Genomic DNA, 20,795 nt, shown 5'->3' with positions numbered 1-20,795 from the left:
CTTGTATGTTACTTGTTGCTTCTCCCTTGCTGCTTTTAATATCTTTCTTTGTGTTTAGTCTTTGTTAGTTTGATTACTATGTGTCTTGGCATGTTTCTCATTGGGTTTATCCAGAATGGGACTCTTTGTGCCTCTTGGGCTTGATTGACTATTTCCTTTTCCATGTTGGGGAAATTTTCAACTATAATCTCTTCAAAAATTTTCTCATACCCTTTCTTTTTCTTTTCTTCTTCTGGGACCCCTATTATTCGAATGTTGGTGTGGTTAATATTGTCCCAGAGGTCTCTGAGACTATCCTCAGTTTTTTTCATTCTTTTTACTTTATTCTGCTCTTCAGAAGTTATTTCCACCATTTTATCTTCCAGTTCACTGATTCGTTCTTCTGCTTCAGATATTCTGCTATTGATTCCTTCGAGCAACTTCACTTTCACTTTTCACTTTCGTGCATTGGAGAAGGAAATGGCAACCCACTCCAGTGTTCTTGCCTGGAGAATCCCAGGGACAGAGGAGCCTGGTGGGCTGCTGTCTATGGGGTCGCATAGAGTCAGACACGACTGAAGCGGCTTAGCAGCAGCGGCAGCGAAGTATTTTTAATTTCAGTAATTGTGTTGTTTGTCTCTGCATGTTTATTCTTTAATTGTTCTAGGTCTTTGTTAATTGATTCTTGCATTTTCTCCATTTTGCTTTCAAGGTTTTTAATCATCTTTACTATCATTCTGAATTCTTTTTCAGGTAGTTTGCCTATTTCCTCTTTATTCATTTGGACTTCTGTGTTTCTAGTTTGTTCCTTCATTTGTGTAGTGTTTCTCTGCCTTTTCATTATTATTATTTTTTAACTTATTGTGTTTGAGGTCTCCTTTTCGCAGCCTTCAAGGTTGAATTCTTTCTTCCTTTTGGTTTCTGCTGTCAAAGTTTGATCTAGTGGTTTGTATAAGCTTCTTATAAGGTGAGGTTTGTGTTGAGTTTTTGTTTGTTTGTTTTTCCTCTTATGGGCAAGACTGAGTGAGGTAGTAATCCTGTCTGCTGATGATTGGGTTTGTATTTTTGTTTTGTTTGTTGTTTAGATGAGGTGTCTAGCGCAGGGTGCTATTGGTGGTTGGGTGATGCCAGGTCTTGTATTACAGTGGTTTCCTTTGTGTGAATTCTCACTATTTTTTTTTTTTAATTTTTTTAATTTTTTTAAATTTTATTTTATTTTTAAACTTTACATAATTGTATTAGTTTTGCCAAATATCAAAATGAATCCACCACAGGTATACATGTGTTCCCCATCCTGAACCCTCCTCCCTCCTCCCTCCCCATTCCATCCCTCTGGGTCGTCCCAGTGCACCAGCCCCTAGCATCCAGTATCGTACATCGAACCTGGACTGGCGACTCATTTCATACATGATATTTTACATGTTTCAATGCCATTCTCCCAAATCTTCCCACCCTCTCCCTCTCCCACAGAGTCCATAAGACTGTTCTATACATCAGTGTCTCTTTTGCTGTCTCGTACACAGGGTTATTGTTACCATCTTTCTAAATTCCATATATATGCGTTAGTATACTGTATTGGTGTTTTTCTTTCTGGCTTACTTCACACTGTATAATAGGCTCCAGTTTCATCCACCTCATTAGAACTGATTCAAATGTATTCTTTTTAATGGCTGAGTAATACTCCATTGTGTATATGTACCACAGCTTTCTTATCCATTCATCTGCTGATGGACATCTAGGTTGCTTCCATGTCCTGGCTATTATAAACAGTGCTGCGATGAACATTGGGGTACACGTGTCTCTTTCAATTCTGGTTTCCTCAGTGTGTATGCCCAGCAGTGGGATTGCTGGATCATAAGGCAGTTCTATTTCCAGTTTTTTGAGGAATCTCCACACTGTTCTCCATAGTGGCTGTACTAGTTTGCATTCCCACCAACAGTGTAAGAGGGTTCCCTTCTCTCCACACCCTCTCCAGCATTTATTACTTGTAGACTTTTGGATCGCAGCCATTCTGACTGGTGTGAAATGGTACCTCATAGTGGTTTTGATTTGCATTTCTCTGATAATGAGTGATGTTGAGCATCTTTTCATGTGTTTGTTAGCCATCTGTATGTCTTCTTTGGAGAAATGTCTATTTAGTTCTTTGGCCCATTTTTTGATTGGGTCATTTATTTTTCTGGAGTTGAGCTGTAGGAGTTGCTTGTATATTCTCGAGATTAGGTGTTTGTCTGTTGCTTCATTTGCTATTATTTTCTCCCATTCTGAAGGCTGTCTTTTCACCTTGCTAATAGTTTCCTTTGATATGCAGAAGCTTTTAAGGTTAATTAGGTCCCATTTGTTTATTTTTGCTTTTATTTCCAATATTCTGGGAGGTGGGTCATAGAGGATCCTGCTGTGATGTATGTCAGAGAGTGTTTTGCCTATGTTCTCCTCTAGGAGTTTTATAGTTTCTGGTCTTATGTTTAGATCTTTAATCCATTTTGAGTTTATTTTTGTGTATGGTGTTAGAAAGTGTTCTAGTTTCATTCTTTTACAAGTGGTTGACCAGTTTTCCCAGCACCACTTGTTAAAGAGATTGTCTTTTCTCCATTGTATATTCTTGCCTCCTTTGTCAAAGATAAGGTGTCCATATGTGCGTAGATTTATCTCTGGGCTTTCTATTTTGTTCCATTGATCTATATTTCTGTCTTTGTGCCAGTACCATACTGTCTTGATGACTGTGGCTTTGTAGTAGAGCCTGAAGTCAGGTAGGTTGATTCCTCCAGTTCCATTCTTCTTTCTCAAGATCGCTTTGGCTATTCGAGGTTTTTTGTATTTCCATACAAATTGTGAAATTATTTGTTCTAGCTCTGTGAAGAATGCCGTTGGTAGCTTGATAGGGATTGCATTGAATCTATAGATTGCTTTGGGTAGTATACTCATTTTCACTATATTGATTCTTCCAATCCATGAACATGGTATATTTCTCCATCTATTAGTGTCCTCTTTGATTTCTTTCACCCGTGTTTTATAGTTTTCTATATATAGGTCTTTAGTTTCTTTAGGTAGATATATTCCTAAGTATTTTATTCTTTCCGTTGCAATGGTGAATGGAATTGTTTCCTTAATTTCTCTTTCTGTTTTCTCGTTATTAGTGTATAGGAATGCAAGGGATTTCTGTGTGTTGATTTTATATCCTGCAACTTTACTATATTCATTGATTAGTTCTAGTAATTTTCTGGTGGAGTCTTTAGGGTTTTCTATGTAGAGGATCATGTCATCTGCAAACAGTGAGAGCTTTACTTCTTCTTTTCCAATTTGGATTCCTTTTATTTCTTTTTCTGCTCTGATTGCTGTGGCCAAAACTTCCAAAACTATGTTGAATAGAAATGGTGAAAGTGGGCACCCTTGTCTTGTTCCTGACTTTAGAGGAAATGCTTTCACTTTTTCACCATTGAGGATAATGTTTGCTGTGGGTTTGTCATATATAGCTTTTATTATGTTGAGGTATGTTCCTTCTATTCCTGATTTCTGGAGAAAAAATATGGAACGCTTCATGAATTTGTGTGTCATCCTTGTGCAGGGGCCATGCTAATCTTCTCTGTATCGTTCCAATTTTAGTATATGTGCTGCCGAAGCGAGCACTGAATTCTCACTATTTAATACCTTCTAGGGTTAGTTCTCTGGTAGTCTAGGGTCTTGGAGTCAGTGCTCCTACTCCAAAGTCTCAGGGCTTGATCTCTCTTCTCGGTCTCTCCACCAGCCCCCTCTGCATTCACACAACCAGTGTCTTCTTTTTAATAAACTGCCTAGATTCATCATAGCTTTTCTTCCAAGGAACAAGTGTCTTCATGGCTGTAGTCACTGACTGCAGTGATTTTGGAGCCCAAGAAAATAAAGTCTGTCACTCTTTCCATTGTTTCCCCATCTATTTGCCATGAAGTGATGGAACCAGATGTATCTTAGTTTTTTTAATGTTTTGTTTTAAGCCAGTTTTTTCACTCTCCTCTTTGATCTTCATCAAGAGGCTCCTTAGTTCTTCTTTGCTTTCTGCCATTAAAGTGGTGTGATCTGCATATCTGAGACTATTGATATTTCACCGAGCAGTCTTGATTCCAGCTTATGATTCATCCAGCCTGGGATTTTGCATAATATACTCTGCATATAAATTAAATAAGCAGAGTGACAATATACAGTCTTGATATACTCCTTTCTCAATTTTGAACCAGTCCATTGTTCCATGCCTAGTTCTCACTGTTGCTTCTGGACATGCATACAGGTTTCTCAGGAAGTAGGTAAGGTGATCTGGTATTCCCATCTCTTTCACAATTTTCCACAGTTTGTTGTGATCCACACAGTCAAAGGCTTTAGCATAGTCAATGAAGCAGAAGTAGATATTTTTCTGGAATTCCTTTGCTTTTCCTATGATTAATGGATATTGATAATTTGACCTCTGGTTCCTCTGCCTTTTCTAAATCCAGCTTGTACATCTGGAATTTCTCGGTTCACTTACTGTTGAAGCCTAGCTTGAAGGATTTTGAGCATTACCTTGCTAGCATGGGAAAGACTGAAGGCAAGAGAAGGGGATGACAGAAGATGAAATGGTTGGATGCGTTGGTTGGATGGCATCACTGATTCAATGGACATTAGTTTGAGCAAACTCCAGGAGATAGTGAAGGACAGGGTAGCCTGGCATGCTGCAGTCTATGGGGTTTCAAAGAGTTGAACACAACTGAGCAACTGAACAACAACAACATGGGAAGTGAGTGCAATTGTGCAGTAGTTTGAATATTCTTTGGCATTGCCTTTCTTCGGGATTGAAATGAAAACTGGCCTTTTCCAGTCCTATGACCACTGCTCAGTTTTCCAAATTTGCTGGCATCTTGAGTGCAGCACTTTAACACCATCATCTTTTACTATTTGAAATAGCTCAGCTTAACTTCTGTCACCTCCACTAGCTTTGTTCATAGTAATGCTTCCTAAGGCCCACTTGACTTCACACTCCAGAATGTCTGGTATAGGTGAGTGATTACCCCATTGTGGTTATCTGGGTCATTAAGACACAATTCTTCTGTGTATTCTTTTCACTTCTTTTTAATATCTTCTGTTTCTGTTAGGTCTATACCATTTCTGTCCTTTATTGTGCCCGTCTTTGCATGAAATGTTCCCTTGGTATCTCTGATTTTCTTAAAGAGATCTCTAGTCTTTCCCATTCTATTGTTTTCCTTTATTTCTTTGCCTTGTTCACTTAAGAAGGCTTTTATCTCTTTGCTGTTCTTTGGAACACTGCATTCAGATGGGTATATCTTTCCTTTTCTCCTTTGCCTTTCACGTCTCTTCCTTTCTCAGCTATTTGTAAGGCCTTCTCAGACAACCATTTTGCTTGCTGCATTTCTTTTTCTTGGGGATGGTTTTGTTCACTGTCTCCTGTACAATGTTGCAAACTTCTGTCCAAAGTCTTCAGGCACTCTAAGTTGCTCAGTCATGTTTGACTCAGCGACCCCATGGACTAAAACCCACCAGGCTACTCCATCCATGGGATTTTCCAGGCAAGAGTACTGGAGTGGGTTGCCATTGCCTTCTCCAAAATTTATTTTTCTTTTTGTTGAATTGTAAGAATTCTTTCTAGTCCTGTGTAAAAGTTCTTTACAAAATATATGCTTTGCAAAGATTTTTCTCCCAGTCTGTGACTTTCCTTTTCATTCCCTTACTAGTGTCTTTAAAGAGCAAAAGTTTTTACTTTTGGCTAAGTCCTGTCTAAGAAATCTTTTTCTAACCTTGGGTCACAAAGATCTTTTCCTATGTTTTTTTTCCTAAATGTTTTATGCTTTTAGCCTTACATTTAGATTTGTAACACATTTTGAGTTAATTTTTATGTATGATACAAAGTATTAATTCGAGTCCATTTTTTACATAGTGATTTCCAGTTGTTGGAGTGCCATTTATTAGAAACTCTACTTTATCCATTGTATTGCCTTTGTCAAAGATCTACTGATTTAGTTCCTAAATATGTGGGCATTATTTCTGGTTCCTCTTTTCTCTCCAGTTAACCAATTTGTCTGTCTTTACTGTCTTTACATGAGTACCATACTATTTTGATTACTATACCTTTATAACAGTTCTTGAAATTAGGTAGCTTTAGCCCCCAATTTTATTCTTTTTCAGAGTTGCTTGGCTATTCTAGCTTCTTTGCAATTCTATAGAAATTTAGAATCAGCTTGTTAATTTCTACAGAAAACCTTCCTGTAATTTTTTATTAGGGTTAAGTTGAATGTGTAGATTTATTTGGGAGTGAATTGAGACTCAAACAATAGTGAATTTTCTGACCCATAAACAAAATATATATCCCCATTTATTTAGGCCTTTAACTTTTTTCAGAAATATAGTTTTCACCATATAGGTCTTGCATGTCTTTGTCAGATTTATCCCTAAGTATTTCATATTTTTGGTGCTGTTGTGAATGGTATTTTTTCAGTTTCAAATTTTTATTACTAGTATATAGAAATATAATCAAATTTTTGTATATTCATCTTGTAGCCTTGCCAAAACTGACTTATTAATTTTAGTAGTTGTTTAAAAATGCTATCAGGCTTTCTGCATAGATAATCATATCATCTGTGGATAAAGACAGTTTTATGTTTTCCCCTGTATCTTCATGAAATGGTCTTCTTTGCTCTGTCAAGTCTTTGCACTGAGATCTACTTTGGCTGATTTAATATAGCCACTCTAGCTTTCAATTTTTAACCCGTGCTAACATGGTAGGCCTAACGCTAAAGCTGAAACTCCAGTACTTTGGCCACCTCATGCGAAAGCTGACTCATTGGAAAAGACCCTGATGCTGGGAGGGATTGGGGGCAGGAGGAGAAGGGGACGACAGAGGATGAGATGGCTGGATGGCATCACCGACTCAATGGACATGAGTTTGAGTGAACTCCAGGAGTTGGTGATGGACAGGGAGGCCCAGTGTGCTGTGATTCATGGGGTCGCAAAGAGTCGGACACAACTGAGCAACTGGACTGAGCTGAACTGAACATGGTATACCTTTTTTTTTATCTTTTAAGCTTTCACCTATTTGTGATTTTATGTTTAAAGTGCGTTGGCAGGATTTAGTTGGTTCTTGTTTTTCTGCTCTGCACTGGCAATGTCTGCTTTTGATTGGGATATTTAGACTGCATTTGATGTGATTATTAACATGGCTGTTTATGTTCTCTTTGTCCTAGCTGCTCTTTATTCCTGTTTCTCTCTTTTTTTCAGCCTAGTTTTGGATTGCTTTTTGTTTCTCCATTTTATCTTTATTATTATGGCCTATCTTCAAGTGCTATTATACTACTTCACTAATAGTAAAAGAACATTACAACAGCGAATTTCCATTTCTCCTGTCCAGGCTTCACAATACTGTAGCTGTGAGTTTTTTTTTACATATGTTATAAAGCCCACAAGAAATTATTATTTTTGTTCAATAAGAACACCTTATCTATTTAAGGTTAATGTAGTTGCCGCTTTATTCCTTTGAGTAAATTCGTATTTCCACTTGCTGTCATCACATAGAATGTGCTTTTTCAGTGTATACGGAGTCCATTAAAGCTTTTTGCCCTTTGAAGCTCAATAAATCTTTGCTTTCTCAAAAAGCCAGGCTCCAACAATAGAAAAACATGCTTTTTTATGTTATTTATGCCAAGACTTTTAGATGTCTAATTTGAAACTAAAGCTAAATGATTACTTTTTTGTACTTGGCTGTCTTAATGGCATATGAAGAGTTATGGGTTCAAGGAGGCAGGAGGAACAGAAGAATACAGATAATATCTCAAGATATTATTTCCTGTAATTTTTTTCATTCTGTAGATTTCCATAGCATTTTGTACTCATCTTACTAGCACTTCATATTACTGTGAATCCTCTGTGTCTTCAGTACTTAGTGGAGTGGTTGATACATGTTTGAATAGTTTATTTTCAGTAGCAACCAGACTTTATGCCTATGTAGCTGAGTCCTAAGCTATTTATTTTTATATAAAAAGACTGTCCAACATCTTCTGAGGAAATTTTTGAAGCAAGATGGTAGTAAAATGAGGTAATAAGGTTAAAAATTTTTTTATCCTTCACAAGAGATTTTAAGAAGTATGTTACCTTTTGAATATATTTCTTTGACAGGATGCCTATTCCTGTGCCCATTCACAGTTTATAAATGTATCATGTTCATGTTTGATAGTCTGTTCTTTTCCAAGGAGAGGAAAAGTATGGTTTTCAATTCAGTGCCAGAAATTATCCAAGGAAGGAAAATTAAAAAAAAAAATGTTACTCATGTAAATGCTTTTGTAACTGTCTGCTGCACCTTCTTGGCAAATGGATTTCTGAGGCCAACTTTTGACTTCCACCCTTTACATATCTATTATAGATTCTAGAAGTATAAGAAGTGCCAGCTTATTCTGAAGCAGATAACCAGAAAGCTCATATAATTAGTATGTTTTCTCAGTGTCAGTCATCTTTTGTTAAAAGCAAATAAATAAGTTAACATCAGTCTTTATTCCCTTCCTTCCTTCCTTCTTTTCTTGCTGCATGTGAGTTAAGCAAATCATGAGTAGAGATTTAATGCAGCGTACCACATCTTCTAAAATATCAGTGGTAGGTGTGACTGAGATGACTGCAAAATCTGGTGCTTCCAGGGCATTCATGTTCTCTCTCTCTCTGTCCCTCCCCACCCCCTCCACTCTCTTCTCTTTCATTCCCCTTGGCTGTCTTGAATACCCTCTAGCCTCATTACTTAACTTTCTATTTCTAGGCTGTGTTCCTTTATATGCCTATCTTATTTATTAGATCTTCTGAGCCTTAAGCAGTATCAGCACAGAATAGGCCTTCTGTAAATATTTGTTGGATGAATGGGTAGATGAATATCTAATTGGTTCCTTGCATTTTTTACTAAGTCTATATCATAAGCATTTTCCTAAATTTAAAAAATTTTTGTAAACTCATTTCAAATAGGAATATAGTACTTTGTCATATGAATAGATCATACTTTATATAACTATGTCACAGTTATTTCACTTGTATATATCTAGTTTTTCACTGTTCTAAGAATGTGATGAACAGATAGCTTTGTGTGTAAGACTTTTCCTATGCCTGATTATTTCCATAGAATGGTTTTCAAGGCATTTTAAATGCTCTTAATACTTTTGTACTTTGCTTTCTAAAAAGATTGTGTGTTTGAACTATTTTCCATAGTATATGAAGGTGACTGTGTTGCCATAGTCTCCACAACATTGATAAGCTCCATTTTTAAACATCCTGACTAGTGAGGTTGATTAAAGTGGTATCTTTCTATTTGATCAAGGTGAAGTTGATATTTTTCTCAAATATTTGTAAACTATGTATATTTATTCTTTTGGGACAAGAACTAGCCCTATTTCCCCACCTGTGTATTCATAAGACCAGTTTGAATACTGTTTTTTATCTTAAGTATGCATGAATGTTTAAACTTTTTATTTGGCAGATTTCAAGTAAAACTGATTGCTCCAAAGTTTGGATATATTAGAATTATTCACTTTGACCTTAATATTCAAAATGTTCACAATTCAAAAAAATCATTCAAAGATATAGAATTACCTATTTTAAAACAATGTTTAAAATATATATTCTGTAAAAATATGTAGACATTGCCTACAAAGGAGAAATGGCAGTTAAATTTCCTGAGGAAGTTGAAGTTATATAGAAAACTGTCTTACGTTTTCCAATTTCCCCACTCTTCTTTTTTTTTTTTTTTTTGATGTTCTTTCTCAAGACTTTATCAAGCATAGTAGAAAAACTTGTATACATATATACATATATATAAATCATATGTATAATATATATATTTTAGAAAACATGAATTTTTGCCTAACATCTTGATGCCATTTGTTTGACTTAGTATGAATAGAATGCTAGATTTCTAATTAAAAAAAATAGATATGCAACAAGCAACAAAGATTTACTGTATAGCACAAGGAGCTATAGTCAATATCTTGTAATAACCTATAATGGAAAATAAAACTAATGTGTATGTGTATAACTGAATCACACAATAAAAGAATTCTACTTTTTAAAATTTAGTAACGTTTATCTTTTTGCCAGTTTTTCTAAATGTCCTATGGACATCTATTAACAATATATTAGATACAAAATTTTAAATATATTTGTGTAGAATATAAGATTAATATAAATTAATACAAATAGAAATCTATTATATTTAAACTATTAATGACATCATTCAAGATGCTTTTATTACTTTTTCTGCACTTGATAAAATATTCTCAGAGAAATGTTGATATGTGTCACTATGATTATATATATTTTTCTTTTCCCTTCTGTTTCTTCTGACTTTTGCTTTATGTATCTTTGTTTCTTTGTTGTTAGGTGTCTAACGGTTTATGATATCTATCTTCTTTGTGAATTGTACCTTTTATCATTAAAAATGCTCATCTTTGTTTTCATTTAAAAATAAATAAATTTAATTAAAAAAAAAGAAAACTGTCATAGGTACTTGGGAATCAGACGCTATGACTGGGGGTGGGTGTAAGAACAGATATTACAGGTAGACCTGTTTGCTGTGCCTTCAGGAAAGACAACGAAAACCAGTCTTTCCTGATAGAACATTCTTAAATAGCTGGTACGGGAGAAAAACAAATGTAAATCAGAAGACCTAGATTCTAATCTCAGCTCTGGAATTAGCCTGCTTTGTCTCCATTCACAAATTACTTAATCTTACAGTTTTCTTACAGTTTCTCATTGCTAATGTTTTAACTAAACAAGGGCCATACGCCCATGGTTTGGTGTATAAAGCCAAACTCTAACAGTGGGCGTTTGCAGCAAAGTAAGGGTTTATTTACAGGGTGCCATGAAAGAGAGTGAGAAACAAGTCTCAGATCTACTCCATCTTAGTCTTTGAATTAGGGACGTTTTAAAGAAGAAGGACAAAGACTGGAATTAATCATCATGTTGTGACATTTATGTGACATTTTTCAATCATGGTTTTGGGAGTCAGAATGTGTTTGGTTTATGATTCTCAGGGCAGATGGTCCATGGCTTGGGGGTCTGTGAGTTCATCTGGCCAGGAAAAATAACCTGAGTTTGTACGTTAATAATGGTATATACAACAGAAATTTTATTACAGTAACTATGTTATCAACAACAGTAATCTTAGTCATCTGACTCTAGTTAGTGTTCAGTTAGCAGAGGATTGAGGGAACAAGAAAGGGATTGAGGGCAAAGGAGACAAGTTTTGAATAAAGAGATTAATCATAAATTCAGAAAGGGAACTCAGTTTTAGGGGGTGCTCATAAGTTCTTTCCAACTCTAAAAATCTGATTTTATTATCCAGAGGACAAAATGCAGTTTTTATGAATCCAGTGCTATTCTTGTGAATAGGTCTGTAAAACAACTCATTCTTTCTAGGAACTTTTTGAGAAGAGTAATAGGAAAATTTCCTATACTAGCTAAATTTTTTAGGTGAAGCCAATTACCAATCCTGGATTATATTCTTTTGATATATTAAGAATGGTAAAATTAAATTATTTTTATGCTCTTTTGCCTTAGCCAAAGAACTGTATATTCAGTGTTTTCTCTTTCAACATTGCCAAAAAATGACAGGTTTGGTAAATTTAAAAAGCACAGGGAATTTCTTTGTTGTTGTAGTTTAGTCACTCAGTCCTGTCCAAGTCTTTGCGAGCCCATGGACTGCGGCACGCCAGGCTTCCCTGTCTTTCACCATCCCCTGGACCTTGCTCAAACTCATGTCTATAGGACCTTTGTTGGCAAAGTGACATCTCTGATTTTTAATATGCTGTCTAAGTTTGTCATAACTTTCCTTCCAAGAAGCAAGCATCTTTTAATTTCATGGCTACAGTTACCATCTGCAGTGATTTTGGAGCCCAATAGTCTTTCACTGTTTCTATTGTTTCCCAGTCTATTTGCCATGAAGTGATGGGACTGGATGCCATGATCTCAGTTTTTTGAACCCTGAGTTTTAAGCCAGCTTTTTCACTATCCTCTTTCACCTTCATCAAGAGGCTCTTTAGTTCCTCTTCACTTTCTGCCATAAGGGTGGTGTCATCTGCATATCTGAGGTTATTGATATTGCTCCCAGCAATCTTGATTCCAGCTTGTGCTTCTTTCAGCCCAGCATTTCTCATGATGTACTCTGTATAGAAGTTAAATAAGCAAGGTGACAGTATACAGCCTTGACATGCTCCTTTCCGAATTTGGAACCAGTCTGTTGTTCCATGTTGGATTCTAACTGTTGCCTCCTGACCTGCATACGGGTTTCTCAGGAGGCAGGTAAGGTAGTCTGGTATTCCCATGTCTTTTTAAAGAATATTCCAGTTTGTTGTGATGCACACAGTCAAAGGCTTTAGCGTAGTCAATGAAATACAAGTTGATGTTTTTCTGGAATTCTCTTGCTGTTTCTATGATCCAGTGGATGTTGGCAATTTGATCTGTGGTTCCTCTGCTTTTTCTAAATCCAGCTTGAACATCTGGAAGTTCTCGGTTCATGTACTGTTGAAGCCTAGCTTGGAGAATTTTGAGAATTACTTTGCTAGCATGTGAAATGAGTGCAATTGTGCAGTAGTTTGAACATTCTTTGGCATTGCATTGCATTGGGATTGGAATGAAAACTGACCTTTTCCAGTCCTGTGGCCACTGCTTTTTCCAAAGGTCTTAAGCTTGCATATCTTCTAAATGCAGAGATTATTCAGGGAGAAAAAATGACTAGCTGCAAAAACCCTCCAGGCTTTTAAGGGAAGTTATTACTTAGGTAATCATGGTCTTGGCTGAATAAATTGGGTTAGTTAAAAATCACACTTAAATGTTAGCCGTTCCTTTGCTTGAGAAAACTGATTGGATTTTGGGGCTTCCCTGGTGGCTTAGACGGTAAAGAATCTGCTCGCAATGTGGGAGACCTGGATTTGATCCCCGGGTAGGGAAGATCCCCTGGAGAAGGGAACAGCTACCCAAACGAGTATTCTGGCCTGGAGAATTCCATGGACAGAGCAGCAGGCTAGAGTCCATGGGATCGCAAAGAGTCCGAGGTGACTAAGGGACTTTCACTTTCTTTCACTTTCTAATCCAAGGGAATCTGACTGTTCTGTGTTCGATTTGTTAGGTCTGGCTCAGTGCGCTGAACTCTGCTGGCAACTGAGAGGGGAAGCCGGAAAAAGGCAAGTTCCTGGTGCAAAGGTTGCTCTGCAGCATAATTTAGGCATCGGAGGAGCTGTCGTTGTTACGCTGTACAAGATGGGCTTTCCTGAAGCTGCCAGGTAAGTGGCGTTCTGGATTTAGTTTGGCAATGAACCCTTCTGACTTTTCGCAACTGTTACGTTGTACATGTAAAAAAAAAGTCCCAATTTTATTGTGTTAGTACTTAAAGAGACCAAGTATCTCATTACCTTGCTTTAATAACTTGGCTTTAAAATGTTAAAGCTGGTAATTAACTTTCAACCTTAACCAGCCTTAGGAAAATTTTGTTCAAAAAGGAGGCAGCATAGTGAAAAGAGAATGCTAAACCAGAAGCCATAGCTAGCTGGGAATATTTTTAACAGCTTTATTGGGACGTAGTTCACATGGCACAAATTCACCATTTTACCTGTATATGGTTTTTAGTATATCATAGAATTGTGCATTCTTCACCACAATTAGCTTTAGAACATTTTTAATAGCCCCAAAGAAGAGGAACCATGTACCCATTAGTAGTCATTCCCCATCCTCACTTTTTGCAGGCTCTGGCAACCACTAATCTATTTTCTGTCTCTAAGGTTTTGCCTATTCTGGACATTTTATATAAATGAAATCATAAAATATGTGGCCTTTTGTGATTGCTGCTTTCATTTAGCATAATGTTTCAGGGTTCATCCATGTTATAAAAAGGAATGTAATACTTCATTCCTTTTAATAGCTAAATAATATTCCATTATAAGGGTTCTGATTTCTTCACATTCTCATTGACACTTGTTATTGTCTGGTTTTTTATTTTAGCTATCCTAGTGGGTATGAAGTCATATCTCATTGTTGTTTTGATTTGCATTCCCTTAACGGATACTGATGTTGAGCATCTTGTCATGTGCTCATTGGCCGTTTGTATATCTTAGGAGAAATACCTATTCAGATATTTTGGCTGTTTTAAAATTGGGTCGGCTTTTGTTATTGAGTTGTAATAGTTCTTTAGCAACCACTTTTTGAGGGCCTGATATGAGCACTGAGACTAAAATAGGTGTTTTGTCTGCACATCTTTGTTTAATCCTCATAAAAGGCGCACATGGTAAGTTTTGTACCTTGTTTATAGGTGAAAAAATTGATTGTCAAAGTTAAAATAATTTATCTAAAGAGTCTTAAGTGGTAGCAGTCAAGACTCTAACCTTCATCTATCTGAGTACAAAGTTCCTGGTTTTTGGCTATTCTGTGCTTCTGATCTTTGATGTTGTTGAAACAGTGCCTGTGTTCCAGACCTTAGAATGAAAATTTCAGAAAGCATGGAAGGAATTCATACACTAAATAGTTAAGCCTCAAAGTCCCTTCCAACTTTCTAATCCTTATCTATCGAAGTTCAAATTTCCTGTTTTGTTGGCTACTATGTGCTGATCTTTGAAATTGTTGAAACATGCCTATGTTCTAGGCCTTAGAATAAAAATTTCAGGAAGCATAGAAGGAATTCATATACTAAACAGTCTTCAGAGTCCCTTCTAACATTTTATATACTAGATTTCTTCCAGAAAACTTACGGATAAACCAAGTAAAAAAATATAGTCAGACTTCAGTTTCTACTAAAAAAACTTTGAATATTAAGATATCATGAGGAGCATCCTTTTGTAAGATGAGTAATCTCTTTTCTGAGTTTGTGTAAGTTCAGCTTCCCTAAAGCAGGGCACATATCAAATAAATTGTAAGATATGAAGAATTTTCAGAAAACATTGTTATAACTTTATATATTAATTTTTTTCCTAATCTGGATGAAAAGTTGCTTAATCATTATTAGCTTGATAAGCTTTCAACACAGGCAAGATAATTATCTGTGACTTGTTGGAACTAGTCTGGACTCTCCCCCAATGAAGCGTCAAGATACTTTGTATGTACACGGAAAAGTGTTCATTATTTTATCACATACAATTAGGAAGAAGTGGCAAGCTTGCAGAAGGGCACAGTGATGATTATGAGTAAAGCCTGAAAAATTAGACTATTAATAAAATGAAATTGGCTTGTGGAGGATTTTAAGCCACTCATTCAGACTTTTGACTGAGAAGATGGTGTACCACAGATAACTCTGCTCTCAGTGGAACAGAAAAAAATTAGACTTTAGCTAAGGGAGAATTCAGTGTAATTCAGTTCCATTCAGTCATGATTTACTGAATACCTATTGTGTGCCAAGAATTGGGGATATAAATAAGATTTTTTTTTTAAAGCCGTGGTATCTGATTCTTGAGAAGCTGACATTTAGTACGGTTTCATAGAAAGAGAGTTTCCTGGCCTGGATCTTGAAGGGTAAAATGGAGTTTGCTAAGACAGGGGTATTCCAGACACAGGGAGTGGCAAGGGCAAATGGATGGAAGTATGAAGTAGCCTTGGGCTTCCCATGTGGTGCCAGTGATAAAGAACCCTCCTAACCAATGCAAGAGATATTTGAGACAGAGTTTCTGTCCCTGAGTCTGGAAGATCTCTTGGAGGAGGGCAGGGCAACCCACTCCAGTATTATGCCTGGAGAATCCCATGGACAGAGGAGCCTGGCAGGCTACAGTCCATAAGGTCGCAAAGTTGGATATGACGGAAGCGACTTCTCACGCATGCAGGCATGCATGAGGTAGCCTGCCAGGGTCTGAGAGCTGTGTGCATTTCAGCTTTGGCGGGAGCGTACCTCCACTCCTCATTGTGATGTTAATATGACTCCTTTAGTAGGTTCACTTTTCAACCTCTTAGACTTTCCAAGGGCTTCTCAGGTGGTGCAGAGGTAGAGAGTCCATCTGCCAATCCAGGAGACACAGGAGACTTGGGTTCAATCACTGGATCGGGAAGATCCCCTGAGGAAGGGAATGGCAATCCACTCCAGTATTCTTGCCTGGAAAATCCCATGGACAGAGGAGCTAGGTGGGCTACAGTCCATGGGGTTGCAAAGAGTCAGACATGACTGAGCATACACACAGGCTTTCCAAAACCATCTTTGACCTTCCGTCTTGGCTGGTTACTTTTCCTTGTACCTTGTTGAAAAAACAGAAGCTATTAGACCCAAACTCCCTCATTGTCCATCTCAAGGCTTCCTGACCTATTTAGAATTCAGTTCAGTTCAGTTCACTTCAGTCGCTCAGTTGGGTTCTACTCTCTGCTACCTCATGGACTGTATGTAGCATGCCAGGCTTCCTTGTCCATCACCAACTCCCAGGACTTGCTCAGACTCATGTCCATTGAGTTGGTGATGCCATTCAACCATCTTATTCTCTGTTGTCCCCTTCTCTTCCTGCCTTCAGTCTTCCCCAGCATCAGGGTCTTTTCAAATGAGTCAGTTCTTCGAGTCAGGTGGTCAAAGTATTGGAGCTTCAGCATCAGTCCTTCCAATGAATATTCAGGACTGATTTCCTTTGCGATTGACTGGTTGGATCTTTTTGCAGTCCAAGGGACTCTCAAGAGTCTTCTCCAACACCACAGTTCAAAAACATCAATTCTTCAGCACTCAGCTTTCTTTATAGTCCAACTCTCACATCCATACATGACTACTGGAAAAGCCACGGCTTTGACTAGATGGACCTTTGTTGGCAAAGTAATGTCTCTGCTTTTTAATATGCTGTCTAGGTTGGTCATAGCTTTTCTTCCAAGGAGCAAGCGTCTTTTAATTTCATGGCTACAGTCACCATCTGCAGTGATTTTGGAGCCCAAGAAAATAAAGTCTCTCACTGTTTCCATTGTTTCCCCATCTATTTGCCATGAAGTGATGGGACCAGATACCATGATCTTCATTTTTTGAATGTTGAGTTTTAAGCCAGCTTTTCACTCTCCTCTTTCACTTTCATCAAGAAGCTCTTTAGTTCTTCTCCTCTTTCTGACATCTTAATTCCAGCTTGTGCTTCATCCAGCCTGGCATTTCTCATGATGTACTCTGCATGTAAGTTAAATAAGCAGGGTGACAATATACAGCCATGATGTACTCCTTTCCTAATTTGCAACCAGTCTAGTGTTCCATGTCTGGTTCTAACTGTTGCTTCTTGACCTGCATATCTAGAATTACACCCATCTAATCTCTTCTGTGAGTCTCATCTTCCACAGGCTGCTAGATCTCATCCCCCTTCACCTTCTTAAGACTTCTCTCCTGTTTTCCCCTGGTTCATCATCATCATCAGGCAAACATGCTATGATATGTTCATCTAAAAACAAAAGCAAATCTTCCTTAATGCCACCCTCCCCCTCCAGAGACCACTCCATTTCACTCTTCCCCTGAAAGTAATGTCTCAAAAGAGCCACAATGTCTGTATTTCCCTCTCCTATTCACTCTTTAATTTACCATTTTCTGACTTCTGTCTTCCAGCATTCACTTAAAATTGATTTTGTCAAAGTCACCTGAAAAGTCCTGTTACCAGTCCAGTGGGAGTTTGCCCTTTGACATAGTTTCCTCCTGCTTCCCTCCTCCCTCCCTCCAGAATTCTTTCTCACCTCTGTTACACCTTGCTCTTCTGGTTTTCCTCTTGCATCACTGGCTGCTGCTTCCTCTTCTGTCCCAGACTTGTAAATAATCAAGTCCTAGTCTTCTTTCTCTATAATGCCCATAAGATGAGCTTGTTTGTTCACATGGATTTAAATGCCTTCATTATGCTAATGATTACCCACTTTATCTCAGCCTAGACCTATTCTGGCTCCAGACTCTCATACCCAGCTGCCTTCTTGTCTCACATACTGACTGTGCTTGAGATGGAACTTTGATCCCCTTTATTCAAATTTAACTCAGATGACCATTATATCTACTACTGTGGGCAGGAATCCCTCAGAAGAAATGGAGTGGCCATCATGGTCAACAAAAGAGTCCAAAATGCAGTACTTGGACGCAATCTCAAAAATGACAGAATGATCTCTGTTCGTTTCCAAGGCAAACCATTCAATATCACGGTAATCCAAGTCTATGCCCCAACCAGTAATGCTGAAGAAGCTGAAGTTGAACGGTTCTATGAAGACCTACAAGACCTTTTAGAACTAACACCCAAAAAAGATGTCCTTTTCATTATAGGGGACTGGAATGCAAAAGTAGGAAGTCAAGAAACACCTGGAGTAACAGGCAAATTTGGCCTTGGAATACGGAATGAAGCAGGGCAAAGACTAATAGAGTTTTGCCAAGAAAATGCACTGGTCATAACAAACACGCTCTTCCAACAACACAAGAGAAGACTCTATACATGGACATCACCAGATGGTCAACACCAAAATCAGATTGATTATATTCTTTGCAATCAAAGATGGAGATGCTCTATACAGCCAGCAAAAACAAGACCAGGAGCTGACTGTGGCTCAGACCATGAACTCCTTATTGCCAAATTCAGACTGAAATTGAAGAAAGTAGGGAAAACCACTAGACCATTCAGGTATGATCTAAATCAAATCCCTTATGATTATACAGTGGAAGTGAGAAATAGATTTAAAGGCCTAGATCTGATAGATAGAGTGCCTGATGAACTATGGAAACAGGTTCGTGACATTGTACAGGAGACAGGGATCAAGACCATTCCCATAGAAAAGAAATGCAAAAAAGCAAAATGGCTGTCTGGGGAGGCCTTACAAATAGCTGTGAAAAGAATAGAAGCAAAAAGCAAAGGAGAAAAGGAAAGATATAAGCATCTGAATGCAGAGTTCCAAAGAATAGCAAGAAGAGATAAGAAAGCCTTCTTTAGCGATCAGTGCAAAGAAATAGAGGAAAACAACAGAATGAGAAAGACTAGGGATCTCTTCAAGAAAATCAGAGATACCAAAGGAACATTTCATGCAAAGATGGGCCCGATAAAGGACAGAAATGGTATGGACCTAACAGAAGCAGAAGATATTAAGAAGAGATGGCAAGAATACACAGAAGAACTGTACAAAAAAGATCTTCATGACCCAGATAATCATGATGGTGTGATCACTGACCTAGAGCCAGACATCCTGGAATGTGAAGTCAAGTGGGCCTTAGAAAGCATCACTACGAACAAAGCTAGTGGAGGTGATGGAATTCCAGTTGAGCTATTCCAAATCCTGAAAGATGATCCTGTGAAAGTGCTGCACTCAATATGCCAGCACATTTGGAAAACTCAGCAGTGGCCACAGGACTGGAAAAGGTCCGTTTTCATTCCAATCGCAAAGAAAGGCAATGCCAAAGAATGCTCAAACTACCGCACAATTGCACTCATCTCACATGCTAGTAAAGTAATGCTCAAAATTCTCCAAGCCAGGCTTCAGCAATATGTGAACCGTGAACTTCCTGATGTTCAAGCTGGTTTTAGAAAAGGCAGAGGAACCAGAGATCAAATTGCCAACATCTGCTGGATCATTGAAAAAGCAAGAGAGTTCCAGAAAAACATCTATTTCTGCTTTATTGACTATGCCCAAGCCTTTGACTGTGTGGATCACATAAACTGTGGAAAATTCTGAAAGAGATGGGAATACCAGACCACCTGATCTGCCTCTTGAGAAATTTGTATGCAGGTCAGGAAGCAACAGTTAGAAGTGGACATGGAACAACAGACTGGTTCCAAATAGGAAAAGGAGTTCGTCAAGGCTGTATATTGTCACCCTGTCTATTTAACTTATATTCAGAGTACATCATGAGAAATGCTGGACTGGAAGAAACACAAGCTGGAATCAAGATTGCCGGGAGAAATATCAATAGCCTCAGATATGCAGATGACACCACCCTTATGGCAGAAAGTGAAGAGGAACTCAAAAGCCTCTTGATGAAAGTGAAAGTGGAGAGTGAAAAAGTTGGCTTAAAGCTCAACATTCAGAAAACGAAGATCATGGCATCCGGTCCCACCACTTCATGGGAAATAGATGGGGAAACGGTGGAAACAGTGTCAGACTTTATTTTTCTGGACTCCAAAATCACTACAGATGGTGACTGTAGCCATGAAATTAAAAGACGCTTACTGCTTGGAAGGAAAGTTATGACCAACCTGGATAGCATATTCAAAAGCAGAGACATTACTTTGCCAACAAAGGTTCATCTAGTCAAGGCTATGGTTTTTCCTGTGGTCATGTATGGTTGTGAGAGTTGGACTATGAAGAAGGCTGAGCACCAAAGAATTGATGCTTTTGAACTGTGGTGTTGGAGAAGACTCTTGAGAGTCCCTTGGACAGCAAGGAGATCCAACCAGTCCATTCTGAAGGAGATCAGCCCTGGGATTTCTTTGGAAGGAATGATGCTAAAGCTGGCAACTCCAGTACTTTGGCCACCTCATGCGAAGAGTTGACTCATTGGAAAAGACTCTGATGCTGGGAGGGATTGGGGGCAGGAGAAGGGGACGACAGAGGATGAGATGTCTGGATGGCATCGCTGACTCGATGGACGTGAGTCTCAGTGAACTCTGGGAGTTGGTGATGGACAGGGAGGCCTGGCGTGCTGCGATTCATGGGGTCGCAGAGTCGGACACAACTGAGCGACTGATCTGATCTCATTCCCACTACATTCTTCCTTTTGTCTATAAATGGCACTACCATCCCCTCAGTTATTCAAACCAAACACTTAAATCATCCTTGGTCTTTCCCCTCCCCCTTAGATCTCCCTCATTCCCAGCAGCAAGGCCTTTGAAAATCTATTTTGAATCCATTTCCTTCTCTTCATCTCCTCTGGCATACTGCTTCCACTGTAGTCCAGA

General features: G+C 38.1%; 1 protein-coding gene and 1 non-coding gene across 6 annotated transcripts in view; one reads left to right on the top strand and one right to left on the bottom strand.

The window, feature by feature from the left end:
- SCP2 (sterol carrier protein 2) overlaps positions 1-20,795 on the top strand; it is a 201,899-nt gene that overhangs the window by 67,346 nt on the left and 113,758 nt on the right. For all 5 annotated transcript variants that reach the window (XM_044945007.1, XM_006063802.4, XM_025288718.3 and 2 more), the window contains one exon: positions 13,088-13,241. In XM_044945007.1, the coding sequence (XP_044800942.1) occupies positions 13,088-13,241 (154 nt within the window). The remainder of the gene's footprint in view (positions 1-13,087; positions 13,242-20,795) is intronic.
- Positions 3,497-3,603, bottom strand: LOC112585905. Its single transcript, XR_003110472.1, has one exon. It is a non-coding gene; the product is annotated as a U6 spliceosomal RNA (small nuclear RNA).

The sequence above is a fragment of the Bubalus bubalis genome, chromosome 6 (assembly GCF_019923935.1).
Source record: "Bubalus bubalis isolate 160015118507 breed Murrah chromosome 6, NDDB_SH_1, whole genome shotgun sequence".
Classification (NCBI taxonomy): domain Eukaryota; kingdom Metazoa; phylum Chordata; class Mammalia; order Artiodactyla; family Bovidae; genus Bubalus; species Bubalus bubalis.
The sequence above is the reverse complement of the archived record's forward strand: the minus strand, read 5'-3'. Positions and strand labels throughout refer to the sequence as shown.